The following is a 26,722-nucleotide window of genomic DNA, read 5'->3' on the forward strand; positions in this document are numbered from 1 at the left end:
GGAGTCTCCGGGTGCTCTTCAAGGGGAGCCCCATGTAGAGAGCATTGCAGTAGTCAAGGCGAGAGGTGACGAGGGCATGAGTGACTGTGCATAGGGAATCCCGATCAAGAAAGGGCCGCAACTGGCGAATCAGGCGAACCTGACAAAAGGTCCCCCTAGTTACAGCTGTCAGATGTTCCTCCAAGGACAGCTGCATATCCAGGAGGACTCCCAGATTGCGAGCCCTTTCTGTGGGGGCCAAAGACTCGCCCCCAGTAGTCAGTGATGGAGTCAATTGACTATATCGGGATGCCGGGAGCCACAGTCACTCAACCTGTTCCTCCCCATCCAGATCCGCAAGGCCTCCAGGCACTGGGACATCACTTCAAGGGCATCATTGGGGTGGCCTGGGGTGGAGATGTACAGCTGGGTGTCATCAGCGTACTGGTGGTATCTCACCCCGAAGCCACGGATGATCTCGCCCAGCGGCTTTACATAAACGTTGAACAGAAGGGGCGAGAGGACCGATCCCTGTGGCACTCCACAGATGAGAGGCCTCGAGGTTGACCTCTGCCGACCTCTATACTTTGTTTATTGCTAGATTATTTATATTTTACTTTACTCTTGAGACCTTGTTGAGGGTAAAACTTCCCTCTGCATAGTAGGCAACAGACCGGACAGCAAAGAGATACGTTGCTGGTTAAACACACAGATACTCACAGACACTGAATGGTGAAAAAAAAAACATTCTTTACTCTTAGTGAAAAAACAAACTTGGTTTCTCAAAACAATGATAACACGTCTTCGAATAATCACTCTCCAACACAAAACAGTTTGCTTACAGTTCTCTTCAGTCACACACAGTCCCTCTTCAGGAGATCAATCATCAAATAGCAGGAGCAGCAGCTCCTGGGCTTCCTGTCTACTTTTATGGCTGCCTGATAATAGCACAGCCAATCATTCTTCTTATATCATTTAAAGTCACAAACATAGTTTTTCTATATATTACCTACCCAGCCGTAGGATGAATATCCAACAGACCTCAAGATAGCATATGTGGGGGTAGGGGACAGGAATACAAGAGAAGGTGAGAAGTGGGAAAAGAAGAGGAGTGGGGGAAAGGAAGGGGAAGTAGGATGAAGTAGGAGAGGAGGAAGGGTCAAATCTTTTTTAAACAATGCTAACAATAATAATACAAATAAGTATGTGTAATCCTAATCTTCCAACTTCAACAATACTATTCTCTCTTTGTAATTCTTTATTATTTCCACCATTAATTCATTTAAACATAGATAACATTTCTTTGCGCCATGTTCTTGTTATCCCTTACTAAATTACTAATATTTAGTATTTTAAAAATTACTCATTATTCCACCATAACTTCAATATTCCAAATATGTAGGATTACTAATAAAGCCAAATATTAACACTATTTAATCAATCCCGGGAGTGTATCTCAAAATCCCCACAATTTCTAATCCTTAATATTTTAAATTCACAATATACTTTTAACACACTATTGATGTTGATAATACAATTAGATTACCTAATCTTAAATTTCCATCTACTAAATTTAACTTATTTTTATTTATAATAAGTTGTATTATCTGTTAATATATATACTATTTTCCCTATTTGTATTTTTCCATTTTATTAATATATTTTCTATCATAGCTTCTTGAAAAAATCAAATCCAGAAGCACACACAGATAACTGATTCAGTTGGATTCATTAACTTCTTTATTTACATAATAACATGTAAAGTATATTTACAATACCAACAGTCGTTCTTTTAACACTCTTTTAGGCAGTCCAAACAACAAGCATCAAAATACAGTTTCAAGACTACTAAACCCAAACCCCCTCTTTCTTTAGTATCTTGCAGCAGTTTATATCTAATTCTTGGTTTTTTCCCTTGCCATATAAACTTCAAAATATCCCTCTGCCATTGTTTAAATGGAGTATTGGTAAGACATTCATCTTAATTACAGAAATTCTACCCAATAGTGACAAACACAGCTTATCTCATCTTAATACATTATTTTTAATATTATTCCGGAGAGACACATAGTTTTTTGAAATAGTTTTCTGTTTGTATTTGTCAATATGACCCCCAAATATTTCACCTTTTTCTCAACCCTAAAACCAGTCTTTTTAGTCAATGTATCTCAGTCCTGTGGAATCATATTCTTACTAAGCATTCTTGTTTTCTGCTTGTTTATTTAAAAAAACCCCAAAACCCCAAACTGATATAATTTCCTTATCAAATATTCTATATTATTTGTGGGGTCTTGCAAGAATGTAACCAAGTTGTCAGCAAACTTCTTTCTTGATACTTATACCTGTTATTTTCTCATCTTGTCTCATCTTACCTGATATGCAGGGGTAAAATCCAGCAGGTTCTGACAGGTTCTGGAGAATCAGTAGCAGAAATTTTGAGTAGTTCGGAGAACCGGTAGCAGAAATTTTAAGTAGTTTGGGGAACCGGCAAATGCCACATCTGGCTGGCCCCAGAGTAGGGTGGGAATGGAGATTTTGCAATATCTTTCCCCCAGAAGTGGGGAGGGAATGGGGATTTTGCAGTATCCTTCCCCTGGAGTGGCGTGGGAATGGAGATTTTGCAGTATCCTTCCCCTGCCATGCCCACCAAGCCACACCACGCCCATCAAGCCACACCCACAGAACCGGTAGTAAAAAAAAATTGGATTTCATCGCTGCTGATATCTCTATTCAAAATTTCCAACACCATAATAAATAACAAGGGAGACGAGGGACATCCTTGTCTCCTACCCTTTTGAATTTCACATGAATTGGTTAAGCTAACAATTTTTGCTTGCTGTGACATATGAATAGCTTTGACCCCTTGAATAAAATTCTTTCCAAAATTCCAAAGGAATTTTTTGAAATGAACTTGAATAAGGGTACCCCTATTGAAATTGTTTGGGTGGTGAGCAAGGCGTATATGCAGGGGGTACTGATCTATATGAATTCTAAACATAAATCAAATCGACAAAGGAAAAGATTAGAATTGGAAGGAGAGATAAAGAAAAAAGAACAGTTACTCATAAAAAATCCAACAGATGAAAAATTACAAAGTATTATAAAACTTTTGAAAGACCAATTTCAAATACTCACAGCAGAACAAGCAGCAACTAATTTACAATTTGCGAAACATAATACATTTTGCAACGCTAATAAACCGGGCACGTGGTTAGCTTACACACTGAGGAAACAACAGAGTACTCGGACTATTGGTAGTATTGAGTATGGAGGGAAGGAAGTTTTTCAGCAAAGACTAATCAAAGAAGCCTTCTTAGATTATTATACCAAACTATATGCCAAAGACGATATACAGAATGAACTTATAAATAAATATCTAGAAGAAAGGAGAGTTATAAAAATTTCTAGTGATCAAAAGGAAAGAACGAGTCTACCAATAACAGCTGAGGAGATTATTGTTTCTATTAAACAACTGAAAACAGCTAAAGCTCCAGGAACGGATGGTTTAACTGCGGTGTATTATAAAACTTTACAAGTAGAAATGATTGAACATCTTAAAGATCTATTTTGTAGTATACAACAAGGGGGTAAAATACCCCCTTCATGGAAAGCAGCTTTTGTTTCATTGATACCGAAAGAGGAAGCAGGTTCTACAAAACCGGAAAATTTTAGACCAATATCTCTCCTGAATACGGATTATAAAATTTTTGCAAAAGTATTAGCCAACAGATTAATGCCAGTTATTCAAGAGGTGATTCATCATGATCAAGCAGGATTTATAGAAGGCGGATACATGAAGGATAATGTGAGGCAAATTATAGATTTATTGGAATATCTTGAGAAGAATAAACAGATCTCTGCAGTGCTGGTGTTTTTGGATGCGGAGAAGGCCTTTGATCGAGTAAACTGGAACTTTCTATTAAAGACTTTAAGAAAGATGGACTTTGGGGATCAGTTTGTGCAGGCGGTTTCAGCAATTTATCAAGAGCAAACAGCACAAATTATTATTAATGGAAGCTTAACTACAAATTTCAGTATAGAAAAAGGCACAAGACAAGGTTGTCCGTTATCCCCCTGTTGTTTATCTTAACTCTAGAAGTCTTGTTGAACACAATACAGGACTCAAGCACTTTGAATGGAATAGTTATAAGGCAAGAGGACTACAGAACAAGGGCATTTGCAGATGATCTGGTTGTTACCCTAACACGGCTGATGGAATCAATAATTCAGATGAAAGACATTATAGAAGAATATGGTATGGTATCAGGATTTAGACTGAATCAGAAAAAAACCAAGATGATAGTTAAAAATATGACAGAAGATCAAAAGAAGGAACTTGAAAGGAAGGCAGGCTTTGAAATAGTACCAAAGGTGAGATATCTAGGAGTCCAAGTTGCAGATTCAAATATAAAACTGTTCCAAAATAATTATGAGGTGTTGTGGCGAAAGGTACAAAAGGATATGGAAACTTGGAAAAAACTGCAGCTGTCCTTACTTGGAAGAATAGCAGCAGTTAAAATGAATGTTCTACCTAGATTTTTATTTTTGTTTCAAATTATTCCGGTGCTTAAAGGTGATAAACAGCTGATGGAATGGCAAAAAGGAGTGAATAAGTTTGTTTGGAATGAGAAAAAGCCAAGAGTTAAATTGAAAATTATGCAAGATGTTCGTGAAAGGGGTGGCCTTAAACTTCCAAACCTACGACTGTATTATGAAGCAGCAGCGTTGACACAAGCAAGTGATTGGTTTGGAAGGACAAAGACTGGAATATTGAATATAGAGAGTTATGATCTTGAACTTGGTTGGCATGCATATTTATTTTATGAAAATAAAGTGGATAAACTATTCAACAGCCATATACTTAGAAACTCCTTGATGAGAGTATGGAAGAAGCACCAGTTCAAATGGGATTATAAAATACCGTTGTGGTTGGATCTTGGTCATATTATATGGAATACAAACATAAAATCACTCGGGGGGGGGGTTATACAAAGAAGTACTTTTTAATGATGGGGGCAGATGGCAACTAAAGACATTAAATAAACTGTTGGAAGAAGAGATTAATTTAACTTGGTTACAGTATAATCAACTTCAACTGAGATGGAGAGAAGATCAAAAAACTGGTTTAATGTTGCATGAAGAAGAATTGGTAAGACAGATAAAAGAGAAAGGCCCAATGCATATCAAGAGGGTTTATAACGTTTTGTTAGAAAGAGATTCAGAAAATGAATTGGTTAAAGATTGTATGATAAAATGGGCGCAAAACTTTGCAGAACCAGTTATGATGGAAACATGGGAAAAAATATGGGTTCAGAATGTTAAATTTACGCAGTCACTGAATTTGAGGGAAAATTTTTATAAAATGTTTTATAGGTGGCATTTAGATCCTAAGAAATTGTCGTGCATGTATCCTAATGTTCAACCAAAATGTTGGAGATGTGATTGTTTAGATGCTACATATTATCATATATGGTGGACTTGCAAGAAAGTGAAGGCATTCTGGATAAAAATTTGGTGGGTTATGCAAAATGTTCTGAAGAAAAAACTCCAATTTTCTCCTCAATTGTTTTTACTGGGCATAGTTAAGGACTTCTCAAGGGGTGAAACAAAATTGATATTGTATATGGTGACAGCAGCTAGGTTACTGATTGGTCAATATTGGAAAAGGGATGTTATGCCTACTATTGAAGAATGGACTTTGAAGGTGGCCAGTTTTGCAGAAATGGCGAAGATATCAGCATACTTAAAAGACCGGACTCAAGAGACCTATGCATGGGAGTGGAAGAAATGGATAGATTATGTGCAGAATAAATATCAAACTAGGAAGTACCAGATAGCTTTTAGTTGAATGTTGTGTAGAAATGTATAGTATATAGGGGGTAGAATAGTTCAATGTCATGTAGGAATGTATAGTACACAGGGGGCAGAATAGATGGGTGATAAAGTATGATATAATATGATTTGGATTTGGATTTCACCTTGGGGAAGTCATGGGAGGAGGGGAGGGTTAGGGAGGGAAAGGGGGGGGAAATGGGAAAATTTGTATTTGTAAAACTTTTTCAATAAAAAAAAAAATTCTTTCCAAAGTCCATTTCTTCCAGAACTTTAAACATAAAAGCCCAATTTAGATTATCAAAGGTCTTCTCTGCGTTTAAGAATATTAACGTTTCCTGTTTCTTATTATGGTATTGTAAATTTTCAATAATATTCATGTTGTCCCTTAACTTTCTTTTTGGTGAAATCCAGAGTGATCTTCGTGAATATATGCCTGTAAAACCTTTAATCTTTTTGCCAGTCTTTGTTTAATAATGAGATTGGTCTGTAATTTTTATCTTCGTAACATCTTGACCTTCCTTTGGTAGTAACACGATATTGGCTCCTTTCCATGTATGAGGTATCTTTCTATAATATCTATAATATTCTATCCTTTAGTGCAGGGCTATTCATTATATCCTTTAGTGCAGGACGGTCAAACTAGCAGGCCAGATGCTTCACACGCTGGTCACACCCACACCCGGTTTAGCTAAGGGGAAAAAAGTCGTGATACGTCACGTGACAAAGCCATGACGGCGTGAATTCGATGCCCTTGCTTTAGTGGTTGAAGAAGTTCATCTTCGAAGCATTTATAATATTGGCTTGTAAGACCATTTGGACCTGGAGATTTCATTTTTTAATAGCTTCTAATATTTCAAAGGTAGTTACTGGGTTATTCATAAATTGTCTCTGAGTTTGTGAGAATTTAGGCAACCATTGTCTCAACATATATTCAACTATTTTAGACATATCTAACTCCTGCTTTTTAGACAAATTGGAATAAAAATTATGAAAATTTAATCTCACCTGTTATTACATTGTTGCCTTCACAAATTTTCTCATTGTCTTTTCCCTTTCCTTTCTCAGTTTATATGCCAACCATCTTCCTGATTTGTTTGCAAACTCAAAGTATCTTTGCTGTTGCTGTAACAGTTTAATTTGATGTAAAATTTTATAGTGCATAGGTGTCTTTTGCAATTCAATTTGTTTCTGTCTAATTTCATTTAGTATCTTTTGCATCTTTTCCTGAGATTTTGTTTTCTTCTCTAGGTGAATTATATTGTATAAAATAACCCCTCATAACTGCTATACTAAAATCCCAGTCATTAAATTTGTCCGTTTACCTAAATTATTATCAAAATATATATTTAATTTCTTTTTACAGTCCTTTACAATCATTTCCTTTTGCAAAATAGATTAATCTCCATCTATAACTCAAACTCTTTTTTCTAAATACCAAAAGAACCGGGTTATGGTTAGAAAAAGATTTAGGTAAAATGTCAACTTTTAGTATCTTATTTACAAGGTTTTTAGAAGTCCGTATCATATCAATCCTTGAAAAAGATTTATGTCTTTCTGAAAAAAAGGTATATTCTATAGCAGAGCCATATTTTTGCCTCCATGAATCAATTAATGGTAAATTGTCCATCATTTCAAAAAAAAGTGTTTGGTAATTTACCCTGGGAGGATTTAATCCCATTCCAAACCCCTAGCATAGGCCAATATTCATATAAAAAGGGTAGTAATTGATCCATAAGACGTTAAAAAAATACTTTTATCATCATTTGGCACATAGAATCCAACTACTATTGATTTTATTCAGTTAAGTTCAATTTCCACTACTACAAATCTACCATGTTCATCTAATAGAAATAACAGGTTTTAATTGGGTTTTATATATAATATGACTCAATTGATCTTTTTTTTAAACTGGCAGATATAAATTCCTCCCCATATTATTTATTTATTAAATATTTCTTATCTTGTTTCTTGATATGTGTTTCTTGAAGGCAAGTTATATCAAAATTGATTTTCCTCTGGTAATGAAATAGTTTTTTTACGCTTAGATGGGCATTTGCCCCAATAATATTCCATGTAATAGACTTAATCTCCATCTTTAGATAAAATAGCCAGTTCCTGTATGAACATTTCAGTCGCATCATCTTCTTGGTGTCAACCTTTTGAGGTTGATCTACCTCTAATTTCTTGTCTGTATCCAGCTGGGTCCAAAATTAGTTTATGTCTGTTCAATAAATCCTTGGCTTTTTCTATAGAATTCAGTCTGAATCTTTGCTCTTGATAAATGAGTATCATTCCTTCAAGTTTATCCCAGTGGAAGGGAATTCATTTTCTTCTTCAGAATATCAGTAAGAAGAACAGGCTTTCCTTTATCTCAAAATTCTGACAGAAATTTCCTTCAAAACAATTATATGCAGGTTTTCCATTCTTAGTTTGGATTTGAAATGGCAATCAAGAATATGGTCTCTCGTTGTTTTTACAAAATGAACTAAGACATCTGTTGGTAGTTTTCTTTTAGTAGCAAATCTGGAGTTTACTCTGTATACTTTGTCTATTTCAAGGTCAAGGATCTTCCCCCCAAAGTTAATTAATTAATCAAGGCTTTAATCATACTTAATCTGAATTCTATAGAAAAAGCCAAGGATTTATTGAACAGACATAAACTAATTTTGGACCCAGCTGGATACAGACAAGAAATTAGAAATAGATCAACCTCAAAAGGTTGACACCAAGAAGAAGATGCGGCTGAAATGTTCATACAGGAACTGGCTATTTTATCTAAAGATGGAGGAAAAAAAAATCATACTTAATCTAATATCCTCTCCAGACAATTCAGAAATTGGTCGAAATCTTAATTGAAATTGTTGTTTCCAAAAGCAATCTTTTGCCCAAATCATACAAAACATCTTTCTTCTCCAGTTTATGCTCCATAAGATCCACACTATCCTTCACCTGTTTAACATCTCTGTTCGAATGTTGTATCTCCTCACGAAGTTCCTTTGAAAGCATATCAAGCTTTGATTTCATTGCCTGTTCATATGTTTTAGCTCAGTGGTGAAATCTAAAATTTGTTACTACCGGTTCTGTGGGCGTGGTTTGGTGGGGGGGAGGTAATGTAACTGGGTGGGCGTGGCCATTTTTTATTTTACTTTTAAAAACATTTTTTCTACAACCTCTTCGAAGAGGTTGTTAAAAAATGCTTTCAAAAGGCTCTGATGATCCCAGCTGAGTTGCCTGATCAGCAGAGGCTTTTTTTCTTTTAAATGCCTCTGACGATCCAAGCTGAGTTGCCTGATCGTCAGAGGCATTTTAAAGAAAAAAAGCCTCTGCCGATCAGGCAACTCAGCTGGGATCGTCAGAGCCTTTTGAAAGCATTTTTTTTACAACCTCTTCACTCTGAAGAGGTTGTAGAAAAAATGCTTTTAAAAGCCTTTGACAATCCCAGCTGAGCCGCGCGATCATTAGAGGCTTTTTAAAAAAATTTTAAAAGCATTTTTTCGGCCGAAGATGTAGAAAAAAAAATGTAGAAAAAATGCTTTTAAAAGTAAAAAAAAAAAAAAAAACCCTCTGATGATTGTGTGGCTGAGCTGGGCATGGGTGGGGGGGGGGTAGGGATTTTTGCTACCGGTTCTCTGAACCACCCGTCTCCATCGCTACCGGATAGGGCGATCCAGTCCGAACCGGGAACATTTCACCCCTGTTTTAGCTGTATATTTATCCAAAAAAGGTCTTAAAGATTTTGCATTTCCTAATATTCTTTCCAGATTCTCCATTCTCTTGCACGTAGCCATCTTGTAAAATTGTAACTAAAGTTTTGATTTTACAGTTTAAAATTTTAGACTTGTACGTTTATAACATTAAATCCAATGGGTTGAATAATACTGCTGGAGATTTAAAAAGAATTAGCAATACTACAGTCTTTTGGCTCCCTCGTGTGGTCAAACACTACCACAGTAACATGAGCTATAGAAAAGAACATAGTCTGTGCCTCTTTGTTTAACAGCTCACACAACTGGTCCAATCAGCTCACACAACTGGTCCAATCAGAAGCAAGTAAAATCAGAACTATTCCTCACCCTCCTCATAGCAAGATCAAAATACCATTTAGGCAGTCTTTAATTTTGGAAGCAAAAAGTTTCAACAGTCAATTAAAGATATAAAATCCTTGAAGATTTAAGTCCAGAAGTTTCAAAAGTAGTTTCTGTGAACTCTGAAGCTGACCTGGCTGGAGCCATTTTTCTCCTGCCTCATAGTTGCCATGAACTTTGAAAGGGGGAAGGGAGGGGGGAAGCAGATAGACTGGCTACCCGTTAAAACAAAGTTTTCCTGTGGGAACCAAGATCATCCAGCAGAAGGCGGAGGAGTGACCAAGCAGCCTCCCAACTACCTTCATCGGACAATGTGATTGGTGACACTTGGGGAGGGAATATTTGCTCTTTTAATTAGGGGAAAAACGACGGGAACCTTTAGAGTTGGTTTTCATTAGCTGTGCCGATATGGTGTATCCAATAAACATTTTCCTTGAGGAATCGACCTGCCTCGTAGTTCTGATTTTGGTGGATGCATTACTCGGAACCCTGACAGTTTCCATAGTGATTTCCAGCTTCTCTGTTTTGGTTTGGATACACCAACTCCTTGTTCCAAAGTCATCTCAGTTAGCCTTCTTTTTAAAAACAATACATTTTATTAGTTTATCAAAATACAAAGAGAAATTTTAAAAATTAATAGAAAACTGGAGGGAGAAGGAAAAAGAAAATAAGATATAATATGGAAAAAAGAGGGAAAAGGGGAGAAAAAGTATCAACTTCCAACTCTCCTTAACACAGTAGAAGTGTTTTGTCTTCACTACATGTTACTGTGTGTGCCCCTTGACATGCAGCTAACCCACCTATCCTCCAATAAAATAGATTGCATGTGTAAATCTGGATGCTTTATTAAAGGAATAGGATAGGTGAAACTGGAAAAATAGAAATACATATAATAAAAATCCAGATACAGAATAAGCAGTGTTGAGTTGCTGGTGACCATAACATAGCTTGTGTGTAGGATGGCGGTAAAGGTTCATTCTCTGAGCTTGTGGGTTGGTTTCCGAACTTTTCAACCGACACCAAACAGCACCAGTTCAATTGGAGCAATACAAATCAGCCACGCTACCACCCACCACTCTTGTGAGTTCATTGAAGCCTGGCACTCCACAGACAATTCCATCAACAGACACATTGACCCACAACCTGCCTACAAACCCCTCAGAATCCAAATCAACCGCATAGCCAACCAGAGACAGCACCAATCTTCAACCAACCCATGCAACCCAGCAGTTCACCTCCCAATGATCCTGACTTGATGTAATCTCCTTATCACAAGACCCACAGCTGACCCATCACAAGACCCTCACTTAACACACCCACACCTGAAGCCCTTATAAACAGAAGATCACTGACATTGACATCCCTAAACTCCATTGAATATGTTATCTAGCTTGGTAATGAAATGTTCGGAAACCAACCCACAAGCTTGGAGAACAAACCTTCACCCTCAAATACAGATAAAACTAAATCTCACCAGCAATGCTGTGTGTATGGGATGTGGATTTTGTTCTGCAAAACTAGCAGATCATGAAATTACCACCTTTCTGATTCCATCTGTGAATCTATAACCTTTGGAAGCTGGCTCATATCCAATAAACCTAAGTTTCCTGGGCTTTTTCTGTCCTTTTCTTCTGGTGCTTTTGACACTATACACCCAGGCATAACTACCAAATATTCTTAGGTGAGCCAATGAAGGTTTTCTTCCATATAACAGGAAATATGGAGTTTTATTCATAGCAACACTCCATACCCTGTTTATCAAATAGTTGGATGTTTTCATGGCTCCCCCCCCCCCAGTACATTCTACCCATTCCTGCTAGCAGTGAGTCTTTCATAGTTTGTATTACGCCATTCCTTCTTTCAACCACTCGGTTTTCTGCTGGCAAGTACAGATTTGTATGTCTATGCCTTATGCCTAAACTCCTCAGACACCTTTGGAACTTATCTGACATGAACTCTGTTCTGCTGTCTGTTTGCAGCTGGCATACTATACCACCATATCTGCACTCTACAAGGTTTACCCATTGCCTGAACGTTTGCAGTACCTCTGTCTTGCTTTTTAGCACATAGCAAAACTAGTATAATCATCCACTATTACTAGTGCATACCTAGCTCCTCCTAGTGAGGGTGCCATAGGACCAATCAAATCAGCGTGCACTAATTGCAAGACTCTGTTTGCCTTGAACTTTTCTTACTCACAGGATACTCCTTGGCCTTTGACTCTTTACAAACAATACAATCTAAATACATATTGCATAGTTCTTCAGTTAGGTCTGGCATCTATGCAGTGTTCTGAAGTTTGTATGATCTAATCTCCTGTATAGTAAATGTACAGAATTTTCATCCGTGGGAGTATTTGTAAGTGTTTGTGTACAATCATTCTTTTCCTTTCCTAGTATGTATAAATTATCCTGCTTAACACCTCATGCACAAATTCTCCTATCTTTCCTTATGGTGTATTGTCTTCCAGCAAATAGTATTTCATACTCATTACCATCTCTGTCTCTGTCTCTATCTCTATTTCTATTTCTATCTCTATCTCTATCTCTATCTCTATCTCTATCTCTATCTCTATATATCTATATATCTATCTATCTGATCTGATTTGATTTGATTTGATTTGATTTGATTTGATTTGATTTGATTTGATTTGATTTTTATACCGCCCTTCTCCGGCAGGACTCAGGGCGGTGAACAGCCAAGGTAAAACATAGCATACAAAATTTAAAACAATTTAAAAAGATATTAAATAATTTTGGCCCACAATTTAAAAACACCCCAATAAAATCAATTACAAATTGATATCCACACATATACAATATATACTAACAATATATACCGTACATAAATTATCTGCTAGGGCATGACAAGAAGTTAACAGTATTACAACAACAAGTTTTTACTTTTACACAATAGTATATACTTAGCCATTTCTATAGCAACAAAGCTATTGTCAGGGTTCCAAGTAACACCCATAATGAAAGAAGACTCTGAGGTTAGACATTCTTCAAATTTCCATTTTATTAGTGATGTCATATTGGCACATCTGGGAAAACCTGAATCTGAAAGCTTCCAGGTTTTTCCCACCCAAAAGAAAGTCCCTTCTCCTTCATCCACATGTCCATCACATATTCCAATCAATTCACCATCCCAACTGGAGATGCCTCCCAGCAACACCCCTCCAGGTGCAGGGCAGAGTGACCTTGACTCTTAGAGAAAGGAATGTTGTTATGACTATATATCTCCCCAGTTCCCTACAGTCCCTCCTCTGTTCCAGGCCTGACACCTATCTAATCAGCAAAACCAAAATCAAAGTTTCATTTTTTCCCCATTGCAAGCAGAAAATCCGGAAGCAATTTCCAAATAGAAAAACATTAAATATATTCTTCTTTGGATAAAATAATTTAACCATCTCTGCTTCTCTTTTCTGTGGGAAATAGTATATACTTCTGTTTACTGATTAATCTTTATAAACTATCATAATTTATATTTTAAAAATTCTTTATATTATTTCAGATTTTTTTAACCCTAACGGGAAAAAAATCACCCCTCCCGGCACAGTCAGAAGCGCTTTACAGATCATAAAGTACCTTTCAGAACCCATTGAGACTACAAACAATTGATAAACAACCAGTTATAAGGGCTATTTGTAATGATTTTGTGATGTAATAGTCTAATAGTTCGTTTGTTCTGCGTACTTATCTTGATTTTGTCTTTTCTTTTCAGGACTTTCCATTTCCAAGGTTTACGACTAGATGAAGCTTTAAGACTCTACCTAGAAGCCTTTCGTTTGCCAGGAGAAGCTCCTGTGATTCACAGGCTATTGGAAGCCTTTACAGAACATTGGCATGTATGTTTTGAATTGCCCTATATCTTTGTTCTTAAATAGTGTATTAAGTAATGGAATTGGAATGAAGAATTCTTTTTTCTATGCTTACTTTCATCATTGTGGAAAAAAATAACTGATTTTGGTTAGGTTATATTCACTTAATTTTTTTGTGTGGGTGGCAGTGGCTGAATTCATATGTCAACTATGATTTATTACCCAAACATAGCAAAAATCAAACAAATCGGACTATAACTTACAATTCTATGTTAATTTTCTATTTGAAAAATATCCCAAACTGACAGCAAGATAGTAAATGATAAAATGAAGTACAAATAATATAATGGTAGAAACTGGGACAACACTCACATGATAATGGAGCCAGCTTCAGACTACGTTCGCCGCAGATGGGATTCATCTTTCCAGGGCCAGGAGGGCCAAACCACCGTGAGAGGGTGGCTTTGGACTTTTTCTGACTTTTTCCATCTTGCCTTGATTAGGATGGCCAACCACCGTGAGAGGGTGGTTGGATAGTTCCCTCAGCTGGACTGAACGTGAGGACTCCTACCTATTACCGTGAGAGGGTAATGGTGACTTTTCCGATTAACTTAGTCTTCCTGTACATTTGAAACCATCATTATAGACCCTTAGGCCATGTCTAGGCCAAGCTTGTATTATCACTCTAGTGTTAAAATGTATTCTATGGCAAAGCTTCTTGTGCTGCGAGATTCCCCCCTCTCGCAGGCCTGGCCCTCTATGTTATCGAGGGCCCACCTTAATGACGGATCTTGGGACCCCGAGAGGTGGCATGTTGCAAAAAGGGGATTGAGGGGTTTTTTAAAGACTTTTTTAAATAGACTTTTAAGGTGTTCTGAGGGGGGGGAGGTTATGTGGGTTTGGGGGAAAACCCACGGGGGTTGGAGACCAGTCCGGCTGCTATTAATGATGCCATAGAGGGTGCGGACTCTGGGGGAAAGGGGACTGTTAGAAGGCCCTCTAGTGAGGGCTTCTCTATTAATACGCTGAGTGGGAGGGGCAGGTATGGCGGGAGCAGGGGGCCATATCATGTGGTGGGGGCACGTGCTCGCTATCTCCGAGCGATTGCGTGCCCCGGTCCCCTTAGCTCTTCCCGTTCCCCAGGCTGCTCAGAATCTCAGGGCCCGAGTTTCTGGCTGATGTTGTGTAATGCCAGGTCCGTAGTAAATAAAGCCCCCCTCATTTGTGATCTTATTCAGGAGGGGGGAGCGGACCTGGCAGGTATCACGGAGACCTGGCTGTGCCATGAGGGGGGAGTTCCCCTCATGGAGATGTGCCCATCAGGCTTCCGTGCATTTCATCAGCCGAGAGCTCAGGGCGGGGGGGGTGGCGGTCATTCTAAGAGAAGGTCTTGATCCGAGGGAGACCACTGTACCTCAGATAGCCGGATGTGAGTCCCTTTTTGTGAAGTGGGGTCGCGGGGTGCAGATGGGATGTTGATCATGTACCTGGCTCCCTGCCACATGGCAACGACCCTGCCCGAACTCCTCAATGTTATAGCCGAGGTGGCGGCTGATACCCCCAGACTTGTGGTCATGGGGGATTTCAACCTGCCATCCATCGGTGAAACATCTGAGGTAGCTCGGGAGTTCATGGCTTCCATGACCTGACCCAAGTAATTCACGGCCCTACTCATATGGGGGGACACACTCTGGACTTGGTTTTTATCTCTGGTCAGTGGTTGAGTGGCCTTGATATAGGGGATGTAGATATTGAACCCTTGTCATGGTCTGACCACTCGCTCCTTCGACTTGACTTTCTGACCGCCATACCCCATCGCAGGGAGGCGGAGCCGACCAGGTGGTTCTGCCCCAGGCGCCTGATGGACCCCCATAGGTTCCAGATGGAGCTTGGGCCATTTCCTGAGACTCTAGCTCATGACTCGGCTGATGACCTGGTGGCCGCCTGGGATAGGGCGGCTGCTGGGGCTTTGGACCGGGTTGTGCCTTTGCGGCCTCTGACCCGGCACCGAACTCACTTAGCTCCTTGGTTCTCCGAGGAGCTGAGGGAGATGAAGCCCCGGAAAAGACGCCTAGAGAGCGGTTGGAGGGCCAGTTGTTCCGAGTCTGACTTGACACTGGTAAGGTCTCATATTAAAACCTACCTAGTGGCGATAAAAGCGGCGAAATCTAGTTATTTTGCTGCTCTTATCGTGTCATCAGATAACCGCCCAGCCGCCCTGTTTAGGGTGACCCGCTCCCTCCTCCATCTGGGAGCGCGGGAGGACCCCTTGCAGGGCCGAGCTGAGGATTTTGTACAGTATCTGGATGATAAAATAACTCAGATTCGGGAAGACTTGGCCGCCGACTGGGTTAGTTCAGACGAGATGACTGAGGCAGGCCTTGAGAGTGTTATCTGGGAGGAGTTCGATCCTGTGGCTCCCGAGGACGTGGACAGGATCTTGGGACGGCTGAACGCAACCACATGTTTATTGGACCCGTGTCCCTCCTGGTTGGTGCTGGCTTCCCGGGAGGTTACACGAGGCTGGCTCCAGGGGATTATCAACGCTTCTTTGAGTGAGGGTGTCCTGTCGACCGCCTTGAAAGAGGCGGTGGTGAGGCCTCTCCTCAAGAAGCCATCCCTGGATCCGGCTGTTTTGGCTAACTATCGTCCAGTCTCCAACCTTCACTTTATTGCGAAGGTTGTTGAGAGTGTGGTGGCGCGACAGCTTCCCCAGTACCTGGATGAAGCTGTCTATCTGGATCCGCTCCAGTCCGGCTTCAGACCTGGGTACAGCACGGAAACGGCATTGGTCGCGTTGGTGGATGATCTCTGGAGGGCCCGGGATAGGGGTTATTCCTCTATCCTGGTCCTATTAGACCTCTCAGCGGCTTTTGATACCATCGACCATGGTATCTTGTTGCGCCGGCTGGAGGGACTGGGAGTGGGGGGCACCGTTTTGTGGTGGTTCTCCTCCTATCTCTCCGACCGGTCGCAATCCGTGTTGACGGGGGCAGCGGTCGACCCCGAGGCACCTTGTTTGTGGGGTGCCGCAAGGGTCGGTCCTCTCGCCCCTCCTGTTCAACATTTATGTGAAGCCGCTGGGTGAGATCATCCGTGGTTTTGGGGTGGAGTATGCTGATGATACTCAGCTGTACATTTCCACCCCAGACCATCCCAATGATGCCTTGGAAGTGATGTCCCAGTGCCTGGAGGCCGTGCGGGTCTGGATGGGGAGAAACAGTCTTCGACTCAACCCTTCCAAGACCGAGTGGCTGTGGCTGCCGGCGTTCCGGTATAGCCAGCTGACGCCATCGTTGGTTATTGGGGGCGAATCATTGGCCCCCACGGAGAGGGCCCGCAACTTGGGTGTCCTCCTGGATGCGCGGCTGTCTTTAGAAGGGCATATGACAGCCGTGGCCAGGGGGGCTTTTTGTCAGGTTCGCCTGATATGCCAGTTGCGCCCCTTTCTGGACCGGGACTCCCTACGCACGATCACTCAAGCACTCGTCACTTCTCGTCTGGACTAGTGTAACACTCTCTACATGGGGCTCCCCTTGGGGTACACCCGGAGGCTCCAACTGGTGCAGAATGCGGCTGCGCGGGGGATTATGGGAGCGACGGGGCGCTCCCATGTGACTCCTCTCCTGCGCGAGCTGCATTGGCTTCCGGTGGACTTCCGGATGCGCTTCAAGGTGTTGGTGATCACCTTTAAAGCGCTCCATGGCTTAGGGCCAGGGTACTTACGGGACCGCCTTCTGCCACCAATAGCCTCCCACCGGCCGGTTCGCTCCCACAGAGAGGGCCTCCTCAGGGTGCCGTCGGCCAGACAATGCTGGCTGGCGACCCCCAGGAGGAGAGCCTTCTCTGTGGTGGCACCTACCCTATGGAACAATCTACCCCCAGAGATACGAGTGATCTCCGACCTCCGGACTTTTTGTCGGGCCCTAAAAACTTATTTTTTTCAGTTAGCCGGTCTGTCTTGATTTTAGGGTTAGTTTTAAAATTTTAATATTGATTTTAAATTGACAAGTTTTAAATTACGGGCCAAATTTAGAAATTATTTTAACTTTATTTTTAACTGTGATGTTATGTATAGATGTTTTTATTTTGGCTGTTCACCGCCCTGAGTCCGAAAGGAGAAGGGCGGTATAGAAATTTGAATAATAAATAAATAATAAATAAATAAATAAAATGGTCTGAATTGGGATTGGGTATGATATTTACTCAAAAGTAACACTAAATTTTTCTTCCCTAAAATTAAGTGTGTATAGAGTCAGTGGAGGTAGGTCAAAATGGTATATTTTCTGAAATAAGACAAAGTATTTTTGAAAGTAAACAAATGTACAAGAGACATAAATGTGAGGATGTCTGCTGCAAACATTGCAAGTAATTAAAAGAGGTGGATGAGACTGGAAGTTTTCTCTATATTTATCTGGAAGTAAAAACATAGAAATCAATTGAATAAAATTGCTGCAAATCTAATTATATTCCTTTATCCTTACATCTTAGCACACATGACTATCATCCAGTTTCTTGGTTTTAAATAGAAAAAACAGGTTTTCCCCAGTTTCTATTCCAATTTGTAACTTTGGCTAAATGTATCTATCCTCAATATAATAGCATTGTATGGACTGAGTGGAATCTTAAATAAGTCTTAAATATGCTGAACTTGAACTTCTGCATTCTCTTGAACTGTACTCTAGAGTGGTTTTTGTGAGAATGTGTACATATGGATGGGGAACTATTAACTTTACAAAAAGTTACATTATTTTACAGATAATTATTAATTTATAATCAATAAATGTTAATTGAATGTTTGTCTTTGCCCTGTTATTTTTTGGAGCATGGCCTACAGAGGAAATCATGGCCTACATTTGGAGCATGGCCTACAGAGCATCGCACCGGGTGGCTGCTCTTCTGGTTTCTGGCGCTTCGCCACGCGTGAAAACCAGCTGGCCGGCACGCCGGAACCCAGAAGAGTAATGGGCGACGGCTTGTGTGCCCGGAGAAATGGCTCTGCGTGCCATAGGTTCGCCATCATGGGGCTAGGCCATTGTAAAACATTGATATTCTTCTGATGAAGCCATTCTTTTGTTGATTTGGAGGTATGCTTTAGTTCATTGTCACTTTAAAAGATGAAATTCCTCTTCATCCTCAGGATTTTATCAGAGTGTCACTACTTCTCTGCCCTTATAGCTTTTGCAAATAACTGCCCTGTGACTCTGTTTTAAGTCACAAGAGCCCCCCAGAATAGAGGGGGCTTGGAGAATCTCTTACAGGGGTGTGCAAAGCAATTTGCTCAGAATCTACTGGGGGACAGAGTTGCTCAAAGTTGGATGCCAGCCTTGTTGCAGATCCAGAATGGATGCCTGGGGAGGAGTTTTGCTCCACAAGTTACATCAGTTGCCAGGATGCTTCTGGCTCCAATTCAAGGCACTGGTTTGACCATTAAATTCCTTTATGGCACTGAGGTATTTGAGGTATTGTCTCTCCCCAATTGCATGTACCACTTCCATTACATCTTGCAGATAAGGCATGCATGCTATGTCCCTTAAGTCATCTGGATCTAAGACCATGATGACAAACCTATGTCACGCGTGCCAGAGGTGGCATGCAGTGCACACATGCGCAGGGCCGGGGCACATGTGCAGGGGGCATGCGCCATTGCATTTTGGGGGTTCAGGTACACTTTGGGCACTCGGTCTGGAAAAGGTTAGCCATCACTGATCTAAGATGACTCCATCATAATTAATATTCACCTTCTCCTGTGCCTTGGTTTTTATATTTTAATACTGTTTGCTTTATATTTTTAATAACTTTTTATATATTTATTGTTTTAGATATTGTTGCACGTTGTCCAGAGCCATTATTTGTGAGATGGGCAACCTTATAAATTTGATTAAATAAATACACGCATAAACATATTTTCAAGATCGAAATGTGCTTTTGCTGTTGCAACCATTATCACTTTTCAGCTTGCCAACGAACTAGGCAGGAGGGAAGGGGAAATGGAATATAGGCTCCAGACAACAAGAAGACGAATGTGGGAGCCAAGGACACTGCAGCAAGTGTTTGCAAAAGGCAAAGTCTTTTTCTCACGATATTGTGAGGCTCAATTGGACCATGTGATCAGCACTTAGAGGGGGACGGAATATCCTATACTAATTATGTGGGTTTGCGTGGGAATTAGTTAGATCTGGTTTGACCTAATCAGTGCTGAAATGATGTACTCAATAAAGTTTTGCATTCAGAGATTGGATCGTCTTGCTTGTGCTTTCTTGATTGGGTTCGTCAGGCAGAACATTGACACATAGCCTGATAAGTAAATAAATAAATAAATACACATATGCATATACATTTGCAATTGAGTCATATATACAAATTTGGTAGGAGGAAATACTTTCCAAATTGATTTTATTGGGAATTGCCAATCCTAGATTGGCAAACCTAGGCAGGAAATCTGGGCAATTCATAGGACTATTTTGTGTGGATTTATAAACAATTTTCTATTTAATCTTTATTTTTAGAGGGGGAGTGGCTTAAGTTCTTGGCATTTTCCTTTCAGTTATATTCAGTATTATAGTTACATCTGCTTTCCATTCTCATTCTCTTTTCAGAAATCAAATGGGACTCCATTTGCTAATAGTGATGCCTGTTTTGCTCTAGCCTATGCAGTTATCATGCTGAACACTGATCAGCACAATCATAATGTTCGCAAGCAGAATGTACCTATGACATTAGAGGTGAGATATTTCTTCTTCGTGGAATTTGCTAACTTGAATATTCTGATTTTTTTTCTGGTGTGTTGGGCTTTATTAAGATTATGTTTTCATCCTCAGCTTTCTTGTTCCTATTTCTTTTCTTTTCAATAAAAGGACCAGGAAAATATTTAAAAATAGAAAATAAAGTTCTTATAAAAAGCGGTAAAACAATTTCCTTATTGTAAGCGTCCAGGGTAAATCAGATCACTTTCACTAATGTAGGAAAAAATCTTCATGCCATTGACTTCCTTGTGATAAAAACAAAAGTGTTTGTTGTTCCAGAAAAAAAGCAGTAATAAAGAATAAAAACTTCATGTTTATAATCCACCAGTGTGTGTGTGTGTGTGGGGGGGGGAGTGTTTGTAAGAATAGTTCAGCATTCCACCAGAACATTTAAAATGTAAAGCAAAAAGAAAAGAAAAGAATTTCGAATTTGGGAGGCATGCTTAAAAATTCAAACTAAAAGGTGGAGACTTGACTCTTCGGCCATAGATGGTGGCAAAATCAGCTGTTTGTCAGTATGGAAAAGAAAACTACCAGAGCGCCATTTTCAGAGGATCTCTTGCTTCTATTTTTCTGCTTTTTTTCTTTGAATTGTAGAAGCTTTTAGAAACTAATCCCAAAATCTTCCAAAGATATGTGTTACCTCTGAATTTCATAAGAAAATATTCAAAATATATCACAATAAAGGTTATTTGCAGAATTCAGAATTTATCAGAAAGTAATGTACTTTCATTGATAATTACAGGAATTCCGAAAAAATCTGAAAGGAGTAAATGGTGGCAAAGATTTTGACCAAGACATGTTAGAAGATATATATTATGCTATCAAGTAAGTATAAATTAATCCTTGGAAGGAGAGAGTTATCAGAGCAATCTGATTTTTTAAAAAAGCTACTTTGATGTAGTGGCTAAAGGGCTAGCCTAGCAGCCAGTAATAGACAGTGAGTTCTAGTCCTGCCTTAGGCATGAAAAACTGTCTGGGTGTCTTTGGGCTATTCACAGTCTCTCAACTCACCTCACAGAGTTGTTGTTGTGGGGAAAATAGGAAAAAAGAAGCATATTGATACATTTACCAGTTGGTGTTGTATATGAAAAACGTGGTATAAAAATGAAATAAAATAAAATCTTAGCATATTTGCTACAGTGCATCTTAACAATTGATCATTTAATGTTTCTGTATTCATCTTTGATAGAAATGAAGAGATTGTGATGCCCGATGAGCAGACAGGTTTAGTAAAAGAAAACTATGTATGGAGTGTGTTGTTGCATCGTGGAGCCACTGAAGAAGGAGTTTTTCTGCATGTTCCACCTGGCAGCTATGATCATGACCTCTTTGCTATGACCTGGGGACCTACTGTTGCAGCTCTTTCCTATGTTTTTGACAAGAGCTTAGATGAAACAGTTATCCAGAAGACTATTTCTGGTTTCAGGTAACTTTTCTTCACAGTCTACAAAATTATTTTATGTACCATATCCTTATTTTGACCAAAAAACCTTGGATGTTAAGCATGCTGATATTTTCCACAAAGACATACAGTTTTTAACAATGGCCTGTTTAAAATGTATCCACTAATCTTCGATGTCTACACTATCGTGCAGTAGCTGTTGAAATCTATTAGTCAATGTAAATTGGAACTGCACAACAACTGCAACATCTTTCAATTTCTTGACTGCAAAAGGACATATTGTTTGGCATTGTTGTATTTTCTTTAACCTGAATCACACCATGACTAGGTAACGGTCTGAGTTCACATCTGACCCTAGTAGGTGTATACATCTAGCAACATCAAGTACCATTGCCTAAAAATACATATATAGTTGATTTTGATGCTTGTGGAACTGTCAGGAGAGTGCCATCCTGCCTTGAGAATGAGGTTATGTTCAAAATAGGTGTTCCCAATACATAAATTGTTCATACCACAGAATAAGGTGAGGTGTTCACCATTATCATTCATTTGTATAGCTGAACTGTGTAGCCCTAGAACATGTTCTATGCTATGTTTGTGTCCATCAATCTGGGCATTCAGGTCTCCGATAACCAATTTTAAACAGGCCGTTGTCAACAGTGCCAATGTAACAGTAGGGTGACATCAAGGTTCATGGAGAGAACAGTGGATTCTAGATGATATCTAGAAATTCATTGACAAACACAGGATTGTGAAACATCAACAGGATCAGGCAAAGACATTGACTGAAAGAATAGTAGCAAAGGACAAATACAGAGACCTGGACTGCCAGGTTAAGCAGAGTTGCCCGGTTGATAAGCGCAAGAGCATTGAGGCACAAGAGGCAGTGGATAGGAATGATATGAAGATAATATATCATATTGTTTTGCAATCTAACCAATGCAAGAGGAAGTCTTGATGTTCCTATTAAAAATAAGAATGGAAAAGTTTTGTTTAAAAATGAAGACCAAGAGGCGAGATGGGTAGAACACTTCAAAAAAAACCCATTTAATCAGCCAATCCCCAATATGACCTATGATTTTAGTAATGCTGATTTTATTGCACTACTCGATATTGAACTGAGCATGATTACAATCTATGAAGTTCAATGGGCAAATAATGCATTGAAGAATAATAAAGCTGTCAACATAGACGAGATCTTGGCAGAACTTTTGAAAGCTGGCGGAGATCTGGTAATGGAGCTGATTAGATTATTAAACATGTGTTGGCACACACAATGCTTTCCTGACAATTGGCAAAAGAGAGTTATTGTTAAAACTTCCCAAGAAGGGAATCTCAGAGTCTATAATAACTGGAAAGTTATCACTTTTCTTTCTGTACCTGGCAAAGTGTTCTCAATCATTCTCCTTAGACTCCTGCAAGGAACAATTAATAAAATGCTATGGGAGGAACAGACTGGGTGTCAGGGTTCCAAGTAATACCCCCAACGAAAGAAGACTTTGAGGCTTGAATTCCTTCAAAGTTCCATTTTATTAGAGATGTCATATTGGTACATCTGGGAAAACCCGAATCTGAAAGTTTCCAGGTTTTTCCTACCCTAAAAAAGGTCCCTGCCCAGCACTCACATGTCCATCACATGATCCAGTCAGGCACCATCCAAAACTGGAGATGCCTCCCAGTCACCTCATCGTAGCTGCAGGGCAAGGTGGCCTTGACTCTCTGAGAAAAGAATGTTAGTTTGACAATATATTGATTTATTGGTTCGATTTATATGCCGCCCTTCTCCGGAGACTCAGGGTGGCTCACAATGTGTTAAGCAATAGCCTTCATACTTTTGTATATGCCTGCTTAGTAGGGCTTTCGCGCCCCCCCCCCAGCAGTGTTCTTTTTTATACAAAGTCAGTTTATTGCCCCTACAATCTGGGTCCTCATTTTACCTACCTCGGAAGGATGGAAGGCTGAGTCAACCTTGAGCCTGCTGAGATTTGAACTTGCAGTAATTGCAGGCAGCTGGTGCTACTTTAACAGCACTTAGTCAGTTGCGCCACCAAAGACTCTTTGTCAATCTATGCAATCCCCACTCCCATTTTCCCATCATAGAAAATGTGGCAGGCCTGAAGGCCCAAATGTAAAAGATGGCTTCCAGGTCTGACAGACACCCCCCCCCCCCGAGAAAATCGTGTCCTGGAATGAGAGTAGTACAGGGAGTTAAAATCATACAGTTAACCACCTCTCCCCCCCCCCCGGAGGACCCTTCAGCTTGTCAGGATATTTCTCATGGAATTGCTTAACCAATCTGTCTGCCTTCGCATCCCAACTCTTAACCCATGTAGCTTCAGACAAAGGGTACCCTTTCCAATGAACTAAGTATTGTAAATGACCCCTATAGTCTAGAATCTAAATTTTGTTCAGTTCATAATGGGTTTCTCCTTGCACTACTATAGGAGGAGGTGGTGGTTGGGTCTGAGGTCTTAATCTAGACCCAAAGGCTGGTTTCAGCAGGCTACAATGAAACATGGGATGTATTTTCCCTAGAATGCGGGGGAGGCTAAGTTGAACTGTCACAGGGTACTTTCACTATTGGGAAAGGACCTAAAAACTTATGTCCTAATTTTTTGCTAGGCAGCCTCAACCGTATGTATTTAGCCTCAACCTTATGTACATGTGGTTGATAGGAAAACTTTATCTCCCACATGGAAGGTGGGTTGAATAGAGCGGTGCTTGTCTGCCTGCTTTTTATATTCCTCCGCAGTTTCTGCCAGTGCTTTCTTTATATTTTCCCACCCCTTTTTCAAGGACTCCATTCACTCTGCCAAAGACATAGAAGAAGGGGGTTCCCTGGGTAGTTCAGGCATGGGGACAAATTCCATGCCACTGGTAACTTGAAAAGGAATCAGTCCAGTGCTGCTATGCAGTGCGTTATTGTAAACCACTTCTGCAAACAGTAACAAGTCCGTCCAGTTCTCTTGTTGGTAATCCACATAGCATTTTATATATTGCTCCACCATTGCATTTGCTCGTTCCGCCGCGCCGTTCATACTCAGATGAAAAGCCGAGCTAAGTCATTGCGTGGATCCGATGGACCTCAGGAACTCTCTCCAGAACTTGGCCATAAATTGGACTCCCTCGGTCTGAGATGATTCAGCAGGGTATTCTTTGCAGGCGGTAGATGCGTTTGATGAATGGTTTAGCCAGCTTCTTCGCAGAAGGCAGTCCGGAGCAAGCAGTAAAGTGGGCTTGCTTGGAAAATAAATCAATTACTGTCCAGATTATTGTGTTCCCCCCATTTTCTGGGAGTTCAACTATAAAATCCATTGCAATGTCTTCCCAAGGTCTACTGGGGCTTGCCACTTGCTGGAGAAGTCCAGGGGTTTTTCCTGGTCTCAATTTCATGAAAGGTGCCATAGCTCTTTACATAGTTTTCCACACCTGCTTTTATTTTGGATTCTTCAGGAATCCAAAGTGACCGCCTAGTTTTGAGTCATGGCTGCACTGTAACACCTCTAGTCTCAAGCTCGCAGGGACATACAGTTTAGAAGCTTTCCATGCTAGTCCATCACTCATAGTCAAGACATCTTTATTGTCTGTGAGCCAGGGGTCGGCTGGCAGCACGGCTTTAATGTAACTTTAATTTAATTAACTTTAATTTAACGAAGATTAATTAGTTAATTATGTTAGATAATTACTTAGTTAAGTATGTTAGAATCTTCTGATGAATCTTGGAGTTCCATCTTCTTCAGTTTAATTTCTTGTAACATATTTTGGATGTTTTTCATCCATCTTCCTCTTAATTGCTGCATTGTATTCTATAAAATGTCCTCGTATCGCAACCTTACAAACTGTTGTCAAATTGGTTCCCTTACCCAGTGGTGGATTGCCCCCGGTTCGCACTGGTTCTATAGAACCAGTAGTAAAACCGGCGGGAGGCCCTGCCCACCGACCCCAACATCACCAAAATGTAGCAAAATAGCTCAACATGTTGGAAATGCAAGAAATCCCAAGGAACATATTATCATCTATGGTGGACGTGCCCGGTAGCAGAAAAAATAGTTTTAAAAGTTAAAAAAAAAAAAGTTGGCTACGTCCAGAGAACCGGTAGTAACAAATTTTACATTTCACCACTGCTGCAGATCCTCTCTGCCTCTTCCTGATTTAGCTTCCCTTCGGATTGGGGTTGTCTGTGACCCCCAAGTTCTCGCTGGCTGCGGGGCTTTCCCTCCCCCCTTGTCATCCAGTGCAGTAACTCTTCCTTCGGCAAAATCTTCACCTGTGAAATGAAATGGGTGTGGGTGTCCGTGTGGCCAGACAGATGCTTCCAGGCCCAGAGGAGGAATCAGCGGTTCTGCACTGGGGAGAGGAAGCGTTTATATCGGACTTTGGAGGTGGGAGGGGCCCAGAACGAGGGCCCAGCACCAATGAGAGACAGTTTTGCAGGGAGAGAGAAGCGGAGAAAGTGGGAGGGGGGATCTTGGCCTGAATAACCAACTTGGGCTTCTTCTATGGACGGAACTCTCTCCTCCAGTGGGTGAAGTCAAGGGAAACTTTGCCCGGAGACTGATGATGCTGCAGAAGGGAGAATTCTCATTGGTCCTTTCGCTTTTCTGGACACTCCCTATTCCAAAGTTCTCTGAAGCCCCATTCTTGGCTTGGCAGCATTTCTGTGATTCCTTCGCTTTGCGGAGAGAGGGAATAAGCGGGGAATTCCACTGCCTGAGCCAAAGTGATCTTGAGACACGTCATTTTCTCAGTGGGAGAAACCCTCAGGAGGGGAGGGGTGAGGCGGAGCCTGGCAAGGGCGGCCAGGAGGCGGGGACAGGGACAGGCAATTCAGCCAGTTCGCTGAACTGCA

The 26,722-nt window shown here is 40.5% G+C and overlaps 1 protein-coding gene across 1 annotated transcript in view; it reads left to right on the top strand.

Annotated features, from left to right (window-relative positions):
* The window catches only part of GBF1 (golgi brefeldin A resistant guanine nucleotide exchange factor 1), a 374,794-nt gene that overhangs the window by 191,756 nt on the left and 156,316 nt on the right, over nucleotides 1-26,722 (top strand). The window contains exons 19-22 of the mRNA XM_070946393.1: nucleotides 13,626-13,749; nucleotides 20,322-20,447; nucleotides 21,214-21,296; nucleotides 21,661-21,897. Coding sequence (XP_070802494.1) covers nucleotides 13,626-13,749; nucleotides 20,322-20,447; nucleotides 21,214-21,296; nucleotides 21,661-21,897 — 570 coding nt within the window. The remainder of the gene's footprint in view (nucleotides 1-13,625; nucleotides 13,750-20,321; nucleotides 20,448-21,213; nucleotides 21,297-21,660; nucleotides 21,898-26,722) is intronic.

The sequence above is a fragment of the Pituophis catenifer genome, unplaced genomic scaffold (assembly GCF_029215685.1).
Source record: "Pituophis catenifer annectens isolate HBS135680 unplaced genomic scaffold, rPitCat1.0.hap2 SCAF_6, whole genome shotgun sequence".
Lineage (NCBI taxonomy): Eukaryota > Metazoa > Chordata > Lepidosauria > Squamata > Colubridae > Pituophis > Pituophis catenifer.